Below are 14,575 nucleotides of genomic sequence, written 5' to 3' on the forward strand. Positions count from 1 at the left end.
CTGGCAGACCTTTAAATACAGCCATATGGACTGCATTGCTTTATTTTTCGTTTCAATTTCTGGACTTCAAACTTGTGCTGCTTGGAGTAATTCTTTTCTGCTTTCAGATAATTCCTCTTAACCCTTTCTCACCTGCTTTGCTGTCATTTCTTCTTGTTAGGGACCAAAATCACTTGCATTCTGTTGCTCTCCAGGACTCGGATTCTGTAAGATGGTAGAGTACCTGTAACTTCAGAGAAACCACTCAAAAATGCCTATTCGTTTATAAGAGAAGCTCCTCTTCATGCTAGTTTGTGCTTATTGAGTAAATAGCTATGGGATTTTTGCATGGCAGCACTTCATAAAAAACTGCCTACAACGTAGGGGAAGGGATATTATTGTGGCTGAAAGAGAAGGCTGTAAAGATCTTTAGCACAGATTAAGTGGAAATACAAACCCAGGAGGCCTCTTTTTCTAACTTGGTAGGCGTGCGGGGTCGACATCATTTTGCGTACCTCAGTTTACCCATCATTAAAAGTTAGTTGCAGGCGCTTTGACATCCGCGGACAGAACTTGCTCTACCAGTGCAGGGCACGCTAGTTAAATCCTCCTCGCTTTGCGAGGGAAGAGAAAGACGGAGAGCTCTGAGCTCCGGTCCTGATGCGCTGATAACATCACTGTCACCGGGATGAGGCTGGAAACTGTTCAAAGGAGTTACTCTGCATTTAGGCTGAGAACAAATTTTACCCGAGATTTCTACAGAATTGCTAGTTCTTTCACGCTACACATAAGTTTAATACATTGTAAGATACAGTTCAATGTTGTGCTGTTAAAATTATAGGCCGTAACATTGCAGCAGCTGCAGTATGACCTAGCAATGCCTGAGAGTTTTTCTTTCTTTGCCTAGGTGAAACTGTAAAACGTAGACAGCATTATATCTACTTTAAAGCAGGTTTTGCATTTAATGACAGACACCTCATTTACAACATATTTTTAGTAATTTTCATTGCAGGGCCCTTATGAATGCTTTATTATTTCCTCCCAAGGGTAAGGAATGGAAATGTTGATGTTGTTTTCTTTTCTATGTTTTTTTTTTCTTTTCTTTCTGCTGATCATACGTACTGTGTTACAGAATGACATTTGATCGAGAGTGGTATCAGTCCAGAGTAGAAATCTTTCTGGAAGTAGACGGACTCGTGTATGTGTTACAAGCACTGAGTTTAATGTTGTTTGGGAGAAAAGGACTCTCAATGGCAAATAAGTTGCTTTCCGTTATCCCTGCTCTGGCAAGAGTGCTGAGGACCCTATTGCAATGCTTGGAGCACCTGCAACTCCCACTGTAATTTCATACAAATTGTAACTGTTGCAGAAGTTTGAGCCAGGAGTTTCTCTTAGTGGGAGAGATTCTGTCAAAGGCATTAGGCTAAATTTATACCTGCATTTTTTTGAAATAACAGAATTTATGTGCTGAATTTATTTCCAGCTTCTGTGAGGGCATTTGAAAAGAAATAAAACATCGATTTCATTTACAGGTGTAATTCTGCATAAACACATGCATGCATAAATATCCGTATATATTTCCATAGAAAGTGGGATCTGCTTGTGCAGGTCAGCTTGTTAAATCAAAATTTTAGGAGGAAACTGATTTTTCATTAGCTGCTGGAGAAACAGAATAATGAATCAGTGGTTATGCCAGGCTAATGAAGGCAAAAAATAAAAAAGATCCAGGCGGTAGGTGAGATTTTATTTAGAACGTGTCCTCCTGGTAGCTGTTAGCCTAAGCTCTGAAGAGGGATGTGCTTGGTGAGTCTGTTTATACAAGTATGTTCTTCTGCTGTATGTCTCTTACCTGCTCCTGACTATTCCAGTGTTGGTACCGTTGTGGGTAAACGTCCCCCACAAATACAGGGAATAATTTGCCCAAGGAAGCGTTAGAGAGTCCCCTCCTACACTCGCAGACCCTCTAAGAACCGTTCCTGCGCTGAGTTTGGCGTCACTGTGGCAGGCACTAAGAAAGTACGAGCACGGCTGTCTCGACGCTCAGCGGCGAGCGGAGGCTTTGCCCTTGTACGGGCGGCGCGAAGCAGTAACCTGCCTATGTGCTTAGGCCGGAGGGTGGCCCTCAGCCCCGCTGGTGACAGGCGAGGAGACGCGAGGACCTGCGGTTCCCAGCACGAGCGCGGCCGCGTAGGAGCGGGGAGGAGGTCCCCGCCGCCGCCGTCGTGCTGCCCCCCTCTCCTGCTCTGCTCCTGTCGTGCTCTGTGTGAAGGCCTCCAGTGACCTACCTACCTACCTACGCGGTCTACTTGAGTGAAGGGTCTTTGCTGCATGAAGGTTTTCCAAAGTCTAAAATGAACGACCCTTCCCATAGCTGAGCCCCATCGCTCTTTCCCGAGCCACTGTGGACCGGGAGAGCACCTTCCCTGTGGTCGTGGTACCCTTGCATGTATTTGAAGACCACCTGTAGGGCGTGTTTTCTAGATTTACCTGTCTCGTTGGTCTCCTCTTGACCGTCTCCCTTTGGTACACGTGTGATTTGAAGTGCGGTGTTGCAGAAGTGGGCACAGTACTACCACAGAGACCTTACCAATCCCAAATTAGAGCAAAAGGATTACTCTGCGCCCTGCAGTGCGTGGTGCTGTGTTTAATTACTACCTTTTATTACACCAACGTGAAACTGTTCATCCGAGTGGAGCTTGTGATCTAGCACTGAGGCAGGGGAGAGGCGGCTCCTCTTTGGTAAAACCGCTATTTAACCAGTGCTCCCCGTTGTGCGTTTGCATGGCCTTCCTTGAATTTGTGCAGATTCCACAATAAACGGCGCGCGACCTCCTGGCAGGCTGCTCTGCACAAATATCTGGTAGGAATTGTACTGTGTAGCCTTCTTAAATTGCTTATTGGAAATCATGGCACTAAGCAATTTTTGTCTGTAGGAGGAAATTTCATGTTTAACTTACGTGAGCTATACCTAATGTCTAAATTACCTGTGCATGCAAATCCACATTATAGTATATATAATCCATCCGTGCGAGACATCTAAAATTAAATCTGTCAACGTACACGTACAAGAGCTCTTTAGGAGTGGCAGTTACAGATTTAACATTCACGCTTGTAAAATCAATACAAAAAGTTAGAAAGTGTTTGAAGCTTCTTTTAAAATATAATTCCTGCAGTTTATCCAGACCACTACAAAACTGGAATCTGATCCTGCAAACACTTAAAAAGGAAAAATTGCTTGAACTTTCTGATTTATAGCCGTAGTAGCAAATGCTTTCTAGTTGATACAGTCCTTGACTGTTGCACTGGAAATCCTGCAGTTTCTATGTGATGTTTCAGCAGTCTGCATTTATTCTCTAGGAAGAGAAGTTTCAAAAATGACTAGATCAAATCTCCATCGTTTTTTTCAAAATTGACGCTTAGTTTAGGTCCACTGTTAATAGTTCCTGTCCTTGCTTTAGCGTAATCAGCTCCAACTCCCTGATCATACAGCTAGTTGCATTTTTTATTCATCGCTGCTGTGTGTATGGTGCCCATATGCATCATCTTCTCTTCATTTATGAGCCCTCTTTATTGCGCTGCAAAGGGCAACCCAGGAAACTCCATCCACGGGTTCGTGTTGTCTTTTTGGCACGTTTGCCTTACACTTAAATGTAAAGCAGCCATTGATTTCACCTTATTGACATGTTGACATTTCAGTCTCGTCATCGTGTGTTGATTGTATCAGCCTGTATTTCTTCCCCTTTTTGACTGCATAATGCATGAGACGGAAAGCGTCTTCTCCACGGCCGGTGACAGCCTCCGCCGGGCGCACGCTGCAGCCGGCCGGCGAGCGCTCAGCCCGTGATTGACACCGAGGCGCCGCCGGCCGTTTCGGCTGGAGGTCGCGGTGCCGGGCGGCGAGGAGCGCGGGGGCCGTGTCCCTGGCGCCGCTCGTCAGCGCTGCGCGGCGAGCTCTTGAAACGCCCTGGTTTCGGAAACGGACCTTTTCAGATCAACGCTTTGCCAGTTCCAAAGACGTTTTGACGGGCCGGCAAATAAAGCTCTACCTAGCTGTGGGTTTAAGCTCTATCCCGAACAGTCTAGCAAGTGCTAGTCATTTGATTTGATAATCCTTTCTGTGAATTATAACGATGGTAAGGAGCAGATAGGCTTAGCGCTGTGCTGCCACTCTATCCAGACACGTAAGCGTGGCAGAAAAGTCACGTTGAGAAACCGCGAGGCCCTTGACGTGCCTGCCAAGCTTAGCTCGGAAATCCTCGAAAGAGAGCTGCCTTCCTCTAAATTTAGATGAGGAATTTTCGCGTGCTCAGGTGCCAGCGGAGAGAGGCGGAAGCGGACGGCGCGCTGCTGACGGAGGCGCGTAGCGCTGGCGGCTGCCGAGCAGCTTCCCGCGGGGCTTCTTCGGGCGCCTGGGCTGCCCCTCGCGAGCTCGGGCAGCCGGCGGCGAGCGGCGGCGGCGGTTGCGAGTCAGGTTGAGAACTTTAAACTCATGTCACCTTTTCTTTTTAGGCATTCAAGCCAATGTTTTAGGGGCCTCTCTGTCTTCTACAGGACCAGGTAGAACTGCTTTGCACAGGGCTTTTTTTTTTCTTTTTTTTTTTTTTTTTTGGTCAGCAGGCCTTTGGGGAGCAGCGGGCTTGGGTTTTGGGGGATTTTTTTCTGCATAGGCCGTGCAGGACGTGTTACTGCTCACTCACTGGAAGGGAAAATGAGTTTGCTGGTTCTGGCTCTTTGTAGCTTTTTGGCGTTTCTGAAAAGATCCTGAGCATTGGGGCTTGCAGGTAATTATTGCCACAAATAATTTAATCTGGATTTACTGAGGAGGTCTCTCTTCTTGGCTCACTGTTTTTAAACCTCAGTAGTGGTAAGCTGTAGTCGCTCACCCCAGCAGTCTGGAGTGCTTCTTATGAAGGACTTCGGCATTTCGGATTAGTGTTCCCCACTGAGAAATTTTAATTCCTGTTGCCCCAGAAGCCACGTAGCCATGTATGATTAGCAAATCTGAAGGATTAAAATAAGTGCAGACCAGAGTTAATACACTCTTAAGGCTGTTGTTGTTGCCTCAGGTACCACCGCACGCAAAGTAGTGGGCTCGCATGGCTGTATCTCATAGTTAATGAATCTAACTGTGCTAGCATTGCTGTATATCGAAATTAAGGCTTTTAACATTGTTAAATGCCGGCTTTCTGCTTCATCATGCAAGCCCTGTTCCACCGTTTGCATCTTCATCTGCAGAAGTGGGTACATCATGGAGATCTGTGAGGTCTAAGCATGCAAACGGCTCTGTAATTACGCCCCTGATTTGAGTCGCCGTGGGTTTGAATTCAGACCGCTAAAGGCTGATCCTCACCTGCCTGAGCAGATGAGATGGATGCATTTGTTCAGCAGTTTGCAGCAGACGGTGGAAGTTCTCCCAAAACCTGTGCTATCCTGGTCTGGGTCATGCAGCTTGCCTTAAATAGTAGTTTCCCGCAGATACAGCCACAAATTTTGGTGCTCTTTGACCTTTCCTTGCAAATGAATGCAGCTGGCCCAGCCGCCCCAGCTCACGAAGGCTTGGGCTCAGCTGCGTGCTTGAGCTTGCTCATAAACGCCGCTCTGGCATCTGCTGTGAGCAAATAAAGCTTGTTGAACGATGTTGCAAGGAATATCCTTTTAAGAATCTAATGAAGTTCAAAAGATGGGTAGTACTTACCATAAGCATGTCATTTTAGTGAAGAAAAACCTCTTTGCAAAATGATTTAGTTGTTAGGATTTTTTTTTTCCTTTGAGTTAGGGGGGAAAAGAGAACTAAAGCTCCTACTTATAGTAATCTGTTTTTCTCCCTTTTATTTTGTTTTATTTTCTTATCCGCGGAAGCCATGTAAGCAAAGTTCTTTGCCAGTGCTAGGGATTTGTGTGATATTTTTTCAAGGTGCGGTTTGGAGAATGTCACACATTCATTTTTAAACAGTTTTGCTCTCTGAAACAAATGAAGCACAGGGCAGTCAAATGTCAATGGAAGCTTAGCAGCTCACTTTTTCTGCTTCTCTCCATTTTCTTATTATTAGCTGTGTTTGCAAAAGAGAAGCCGCTTATATTCTTAGCTTTGTTAGTGTTTTCGGAGCTGGCAGCGTTTCTGCTCTTGCCAATGTTTTTTGGTGTCTCCTCAGAATAAGAAGACACATTCTCCCAAAATAGGCCTATCTGAACATAGTCATTTTTAAAGTGGCTTCAGCCTTTAATTTGCCCTGCTTTTCCCTGACTCTGGTTCTCAGTGCGGTTTGGGTGTTTGGGAAAACCTAGTGGAGGCTGCTGTCCTCATCCCTCTGCTTGGGGACGGGACAAAAGTCCTGCTCCAAGTCTCCGGTTCCAGCATCAGGTCGCACACTTCACTGGAGCATTGAGCCAAAATCCCAGACCAAGCGTAGGTGTCCTTGCGGGACGGGTGCCGACGTCCTGTTTGCCTTCTAATGAGCAGCTCTAATCACTGTCCTCATCCAGTGCCTGCTGGACGTCCTGGAGCGGCTTCCAGGCATGTGCCCGCGTCGCCCTCCCCAGGGACGTTGTAGCACGCGTGCTGCTGGGGTGACGCAGGCTTGTGTGAGGTGCGTTGCTGGGAGGGACAGCTAAGCTCAGGGGCACAGGCTTCCACCACGATGTTTACGGCACTCCACAGCAATTAGAGGATAGAGCCATGGGTTTTCTTCTCGTGCTGTTTGCCACATGCCCTGCATGTCAGTCCAAGTGGGATAACTGTGATTTTTTTTTGGTATTTTCTTTTTTTGTTTTGTTGTTAACGAGGGAACTGACCTTGCTTTCTCCCCTCTTCAAAATGCCCTAAAGGAAGCTAGCCAAGAAGCAGAAGGAGACTCAGACCAGCACGCAGAGGGAGATGGGTCCCGTGGCTACTTCAGACAAGACCTCTACCAAACTCAGTGCTGTTCACAATGAAGAAGCTTTTTCTTCCAGCTGCCAAGATGTTAATGGATTCAGTAAGTTTAACTTGCTTGCAATGGATATGTCCCCTTTAGGGAGCTCCAGGTTCTTAAAAGAACCTATTCCTATGGGCACAATATTGAAGAGTTAGGAAAGACAGTGGTAGAGTTTGTTGCAGAAGCTCGCTAGAAATCCGTCTGAAATTTCTCTGACACTGCCCCTGTTTTAACTGTCAGATAGGTGGAGAGCATTCCTGCTGATTCTGAATCTACTGAGAATAATTTATAAAGTCTGTTTTAGTAATTATATCAGACAGTCAGAAGGGCACATGTTTGTTCCTCAAAGTCAAATCAAATCACTTAGCTGACTTCTAGGATGAAGCAACATTTTCTGTATGAAATTGTTGTGAAAGAAAGCACGGTCTCATGGCTAGAGAACTGAAATGGAAATAAGAAAGGACAGCATTTCTTCTTCTGTGTCATCAGTTTATTCTGCGCAGGAGTTCAGTAAAACGAGTCCTAGTTAATGTTTGCAAACCCCTCAGACCTCTGCAGATGAAAGAGTATTGTGGGCAAAGCAGCACAAAGATATACTCTAGTCATCCTAGTCCCAGATTGAGAGCCTGGTGGATTGCATGGTGGATTTGTAAACTTCTTCGTATTAAATAAATTTTAACTTAGACATGATGGTAATGTCACTCCTTCTTTTAACACTTAGCCTGTTAGTTTGAAGAGGGACTGGGTCAGAAACACAAGTATGCACCAAAACTCTCTTGTCATTCTTACACATCTTAGTGAAGTGTTTTTCCTCTAAATACTAATGAAGAAGTGCTTGTGATAAAAATGTTATTTTTTATCATTGAAACCTTTCTTTGTAATCTCAGATGGAGTGGGACAGGTTGAGTGAGTCCTCCTTATACATCTGTCTGTAGGTCACGCCAAATTCCATCTGCATAGATTGCTACTGTCACTCTGTGTAGCCTACCTGCAAGATGGATAAATAGGTGTTTGGGACCTTCAAGGCTAGCAGTGAAGACTTGTCTCTGATACTAAATTGACTTGAGTCAAGATCTAATTTTCACAGGTGCTGAGTAGCTGTATCTCCTAAAGAAGACAGCAAGAGTTGTCAGGGGTTCATATCTTTGAAAGACAAGATAGAAGAAGACAGCGTTGTAACAGACATCCTAGAAATAGCAGAAGGTAGCTTGCGTTAAAAGTATGGGGATTTGAAGTTTTTAGCACGTCCTTCAGACTCTGCATTTTTAAAACTTCCTTCCAACCAGAAAATAAAAATCATAAGAGATGAGCCTATAATATGCCTTCATCTTATTTTTTGGTATTTTGAGGGACTAATTAAAACAGCTGAGTCATTTACTTGAAATGGCAGCTACAGAAAATATGTTGTAACTAATTTTGCAAAAAGCATCCCGCCAGGTTTTTTTATCAGTTAGTTCTTTGCTTGTTTGACATCATTGCAGATTTTGCCAGTACCTCCCTCTGTGACACAGCCTGGTGTAAATCACAGGCTGTTTTTTATATATATATATATATATATATCCATGAGAAATAATTACCAGTAAGCCTTCATGATTTCTCCACATTTTTTTTCTGCCAAGTCCAGGATGCTGAGGTGTTGGAGGTAAGTTCTGTTCTGTGCAGCAGTGTGCACATGCTGATACAGGAATTTTATGGGTTTGGCACTGATGATACAGATAGAAAGAAAGGGAAAAAGCCTTTCTTTTCAAAAAATTGCCTTAATGGAATTTAATACTTAAGGATTTCTGTAGGAACCTATTTTAACTTTTGAATAGCCAAAGTAGGATTACTTTGTCACCTTTCTGCTAACTAATATGATTTTACAGTGATAAATCAACTCTCTCTCCTAAGAGACAATCAAGTTCCTTCTTAAATTTTCCTCTTTTGCCTCACAATAAAAAACATATCGCATGGTAGATAGTCATCCTCTCCATCCTGAGCTCAGTTATGGGAGCCTGAGATAGCTGGAGCTGTGACATGGAAATACCCCTTCCTTTCTTGAAGGAAGTCCACCAAGAGGTACTGAGTGCCTGCAATCCTAAGATTACTTTTATTAGGTCACAAAAGCAAAATAGAGCAAAGGCAACTTGTTAAGTAGGAAAACGCGTAGCTGTTGAATTAAATAAAAGACTTGCAGACATATTCATCTCCTGATAACAGTGTCCTTGCAGCGCACGTGTCCTTTCCTCCAGTTTTTCCTTCCTGTCCCCCGATTTTAATGACTTTTGAGACAGAACAAATTCCAAGAGTCCCTCTAGAGGCCTTTTCCTTCCTGTCATCTCTTCAGCTTGGCCACTGCTCTGCTCCTGCTGCAGGAGGACATTTGCGGTTCTTGGGCGATTCCTGGTCCGCCTCCTGCTATAGACTGCCTGTTTATGGAGAAGTCTGCTCGAAAGGAAGGAGCAGTGGTCTTCTCGTGATAGAGGGTCCTGCCAGTGCAGGGCATCCCAAGGATGCCAGAAGAGAGCAGCTCCCTTTCTGCTCCTCAGCCCCATCTTTTTGGAGAAAATGTAAAACTGGCTGCTCTTATACACTTGACTCTGGAAAAAATATGCAGTGCAGGAATGGTAATTCTTTTGCCATTGAGAGTTACCGTCCTCTTGCCTCTATGTTTAGTAAAAACATTTATTTCTTTACCTGCTCCATCTCAGCGCTTTTAATTTTTTCACTATAAGCTGATGCAAATGGTATCATCCATAAAATCAGGTTTTCTGGGTGAAATGGGGTCCTTTGTAGAGGGCCACTGCACTGCATCAGGAGCACGCAGCCCTCTTGGCCATTTGCACAGGATTGAATTTGATCATTTGGCAGAGGTGTTTGTTATCAAATGTAATTACGTTCCAGGAAGATCTGTAACCTCTGGGCTGGAACAGGGAGCTCAGGTTTTGCAGAAAATTACAACAGAAATGGACATTTATCTTTCTTGGCCCAAAGCAAGGCTCCTTACCCCTTTTTTCTTCCCGCATTAATAGTCCTTGTTCAGGCAGAATTCGTACTGATGCTTATCGAGGTTGTGACTGGAGAGGTTTTATGGAATTGACCTATGTCTCTGACACCGTATGGCACCCGGAATAAATATTTGCTGAAGGATGAGTTATGCCAGCATTATTCCAGTTTGTCGAGTTTTATCTACAGATTATGTGGAGATGAAGCAGGCTCATCCTAGTCTATTTATTTTCCCAAATATTTTTGTGGGATTTTTTTTTATACAATAATGATATAAACCCAATAAAGGTAAAGGGTGATATCTGCAGTATTTGAGACTGCTCCTCAGTTTGCAAGAACGTTTGGAAAATGCTGTCATTTTCTTCAGTGTGGCACAGTCACATATAGGCATGGACTCAGTGCAGAGTTATTATGAAACAAGGTGACAAATACGTGACAAGGTGGGCCTAAATTGTCCGCACGCATCTGTGCTTTGACCACAAGAGTGTGCAAGGGGTTGTTATTGCCCGTAAATTTTGTGTAACTTGGCAGCCCGTTGGTGTGATGGGAGAAGCAGTAGTATATCATCTCCCCAATGATGCCCTAATGATATGTCCTGCGCAGAGGGACCGCTCTTCCAGCGTTGCAATGATAAAGTACCACAGATAGGGCTATAGATAATACAGGCCAGGCAAGGCTTGTCCAAGGAGAATGCTGCATCACCAGCAGAGCCATCTCGACATCCCTGTGGGCTTGCTGGCAGGAACTGTCTGATTGCCAGGATTTGATCTCTTAAAAATGCAGCCATTTTTGCTAGCAACTGATGTATTAGTGCATACTTAACTTTTGTGACATCTTAGCTGGGGAGAAGACTTTTTTCCAGACTGCTGAAGGGGTGGGATTAATACAGATTAGATCGGAAACCTTAATGGTACAGGTAGAAGCCCAGTACGAAGGCAGCGTAGAGGAAGCTGTAGGGAGCCCAGGTAGGCGTTAATGAGCACCATGGAGCAGTTACTGTGCTCTGACTAGCAACAACTACAAGATAAGAGGAAAATACGGGTAAATGCCACTCAGGGTGGTAAGGATCATCTTTATCAAGAACCATCTAAACTCCCACCTTTCCATACCCCACATGCTTTTGTAATGAATGAAACACAGAAGTCTTGCTGTAATTGGAAACTGTTGCATTAAGATCTAATTCCTATTCAAACCGCATGGATAATATTCACTCTCAGGATGCCTGCTAAATACAGCCCAAGGACTAGGATCATGACCATGAGATGTTTTCATTAGTGAAAAAAAAATCTAAAATATATAAATAATTATAAAGCCAAATGTCATCAAATGTGTAGAAGGAAAGAAAGGTATGGTTTCTCTAAGTCAAAATACAAGAGCACCTTTATTGATTTTCACGGTGATTTAGGGTTTTTTTTGGGGGGGGGGAGGTGGTTTGTGTGTTTACAAAATCTTACAAAAGTTAGGAGAGATTCATCTTCAAGATAGGAGTGGACCTCCACCATGCTGTATGACTAGAGGGACCTGTATGGCCTCACCTGCCACTCCAGCGAGTGCAGAGCCAATTTTAGATGAAGTAAAGGTCCCTGCCCGGGACTGGAGTTCAGTCGGCACGTGTTTCCTGCGATACACACGTGCATGGAAGACCCTCTGGTTAGATGACTGCGCTGTGAACACAGTGCTCTGCTTATACAAGCCCCTACCTGATGAGTTTTGAAAACAAGCTCCTCAAAAGTCTTGGGCAACTTGCTTTTCCTCACCCCCTTTTGAAGAAATAATCTAGAAATCACCTAGAATTCACCTCCCTGTCTTGCAAGTATGGCCCATTTCAAAAACCTCAGTAATTTTTTTTAGTCAGACTGGCTGAAGTAAGTAAGATTTTTATCTTTAGATGCCTAAGTAATTTCTAATTTATAATGATTAGTTCCTGGAAAGGCGGTGTGGCCCAGTGAGTTCTTTTATAGTCCCAGATTTCAGAAAACGCGGGTACTGCTCCAAGCTCTGACTGTTGAGTGCTCTGTGAGCCCGGGCAAACAAATGGCTCTTTTTAGACCTTATCTTACACATCTGTAAAAGTGGCCAGGCTCCAAGTATAGTAAGGGAAGGGTCTGATTTAGGCTGAGGCACACAGGAGAGAGAGGATAGGAGGCCCCATGTGAGAGACGCTGGCTTGAAGGCAGCTGGTGCAGAAGTCCAGCAGACTAGGCTATGAGGCAGCTGATGATCTTAATGGGATTTCAAATGGTGTACGTCTGAAAATATGGCAGGAAAATACAGCGTTAGAGTGAGTTTGTTTCCTGGATGAGTACAAACTGCTTAGGAGGGGACTCTGCAGACTTCATGAAACTCCCCGGACTAGTGACTAGTTCACCCCATAGAATAACTTGAAATTTGTAAGTGATGTTTACTTTAGAGATGCAAAAACAGCTTCTGAAATTGCTTTGTATGCTGAGTTTTGTCTACTTCTGTTGGATTACGGAATAGTTATTCCTGTGTTATCTATTGTCATCTTTCTGATGTGCTGAGATTTTGTATTAGCTTGTTTCCCATCATTTTGAGGAGGAGATGAAAAGTGTCTGTAACTCTAAGAATGAACACAGATGGACAACAAAGGAACATGATTTCAGGAACAACAGATTACCATAAAAATGTGCACATATGCTATTCTATATATAAACCAACTTCATAAATTTATTGTCAAGAAAAGAATGTACCATATAGAGTTGATCCCTGCCTCCTTTGCATATACATTTGAGTAATATGGAAACTATTTGTGGATTCTTGTCCAGAGAAAGCTAATGCTTTAAATAGGAGAGAGCAGGAATGCTTGTCCTGCTCGAAGAACCCATCTCACAGGGGAGAGAATTGTAGGAATCACTATGGACAGTTTTCCGTTGAAGAACAATTCCCTTGTTATCTTGGGTTTAAGAAAAAAATATGCTACTCTACCTGTATATTTCTAAAGAACTGCAAAATATGCATCTAAAACATTTGCGTGATTAACTAGTGCACATTGTGTTTGAGCAGGCTTACTTTACTGTTAATACTGCATTTGCTTCTTTGTAGTTTGTATTTTGGGGGTTGTTTTTAAGGATCTTTCTCCCAGAGACAAAAACATAAGTTTACTCATTTGGTTAAAAAAATGGATATATAGAATATAGTCCTACCCATTGATTTACAATAACTATAATACAGTGTTTGGGGTGTGGAATGCTTATATTAAAGGAAATCCATCATGATGACATTGTAATAAATGTAATATGCATGTTGAGATGAAAAATATAATTCATTGTTATAAGCTTTATATATCCCATATTACTGTGTTCTTTGAGGAACATTCTCCCTGTTCTTTCTCTCTCTTAATATATGTCTAAAGTCTTTTCCTTATGTCTTTCCTACCTAGCATCACCCTCTCCTTGTTCATTTTCTGTCCAAAGCAAAACCCTTCAGAGCAAATCTTTGTTGAATTCCTACTACTCAGGTACTAGTGCCAGACTTTTATTTCATTCCTTAATTTTCTTTGCTTTTGTGCATTTCCCAATATGACATATAGACTGAATCTTCCGAGTGTTAGATACCGCTAACCTTGTTTTCATTTTTTGTAACTTTTTTCCTATTGATCTTCTGTTGATTTCCATTGATCCGTGTCGTGTGGGTGAACGGAATTTCATCTCAAAGTATCATCAGACACTGTTCCATCGACCACGCTGCTAGGTAAGAAGACAGGTATGGTGCACTGCACTTCATTGGAGAGCAAACACACTTATTGCGCCTCGAAAATGACTCAGAGAACACAGTTGACTGGCTGGGCTCCAAAGTCATTATCTATCCCGTGGTCAAGTATGGTATTAATTCAAAAGCCTTTTGTAGCTTTTTTTATTCCAGCTTTATCGTTATTATTATGATGGTGATGATTATATGTTTTGTTTTGTTGTTTTTTTTAGGAAAGAACGGTTCAGTGTTATTTCTTTTTGTGAATGGGATTTGACCTTCTGGGCTAAATTCCCGCGTGCTTTCTTGCCTTTTGCTTAGTTTTGGCTCATGGCAGTGGTGGTGCCTGGGCGTTGCTGAGTCGGTGCGTGAAGCTCAGCTCTGTGTGCCTCAGGGCTTGCAAATGGGAGTGAGGATTTGCATGTCAAAGCAGGTGGGGAGTTTACTTCTTTTGGACTCCCATTGCAAATAGAAAGATTATATGGAGAAATCAGAGGCTGAGTTTGAGCAAGTGACCCCACCTCATTTTGTGTATTAAATTAAATGCTGAATATTCAAGCAATCAAGCATAGGTTTGAGAGGCGAATAAAAATGCTAGCTCTGAGAGATGCAGGCTGTTCTGTGGCTGCCGGTAACTTTAAAGGGAGATGTTAGTGTTCAGCATTTCTGAAAATTAGCTCCTTTTGTTCAGGTGGCGAAGTAAAGCATCCAGCACGCAGCATTTAGCTTTCGGAGTTTTAAAAATAATGTGGTGTTGCGGTGAGTTAGCAGAGACGGCAAAACTGGCAGAAACTGTAAGTCGATAAAAGAAGTTATTCAGAAACTTAGCCACCACGGTGTGCCCTTGAAGGTGAGTAATAACCGCGTGTGGCTGGAGGCTCTCCCTGGGGGATGTGACGCCGCCTGTCCGGGGAGTTTGCAGGCGGCAATTCCTCCGCAATGCCTCCGGAGGATGATGGGTGGCTGATCAGAGTCTAACCTAGGGGGGG

The 14,575-nt window shown here is 43.5% G+C and overlaps 1 protein-coding gene across 1 annotated transcript in view; it reads left to right on the top strand.

Annotated features, from left to right (window-relative positions):
• Nucleotides 1-14,575, top strand: part of PTPRT (protein tyrosine phosphatase receptor type T) — a 342,887-nt gene that overhangs the window by 284,168 nt on the left and 44,144 nt on the right. The window contains exons 15-16 of the mRNA XM_067307983.1: nucleotides 6,805-6,953; nucleotides 12,056-12,058. Coding sequence (XP_067164084.1) covers nucleotides 6,805-6,953; nucleotides 12,056-12,058 — 152 coding nt within the window. The remainder of the gene's footprint in view (nucleotides 1-6,804; nucleotides 6,954-12,055; nucleotides 12,059-14,575) is intronic.

This window comes from Apteryx mantelli, chromosome 18 (genome assembly GCF_036417845.1).
Source record: "Apteryx mantelli isolate bAptMan1 chromosome 18, bAptMan1.hap1, whole genome shotgun sequence".
NCBI classification, from domain to species: domain Eukaryota; kingdom Metazoa; phylum Chordata; class Aves; order Apterygiformes; family Apterygidae; genus Apteryx; species Apteryx mantelli.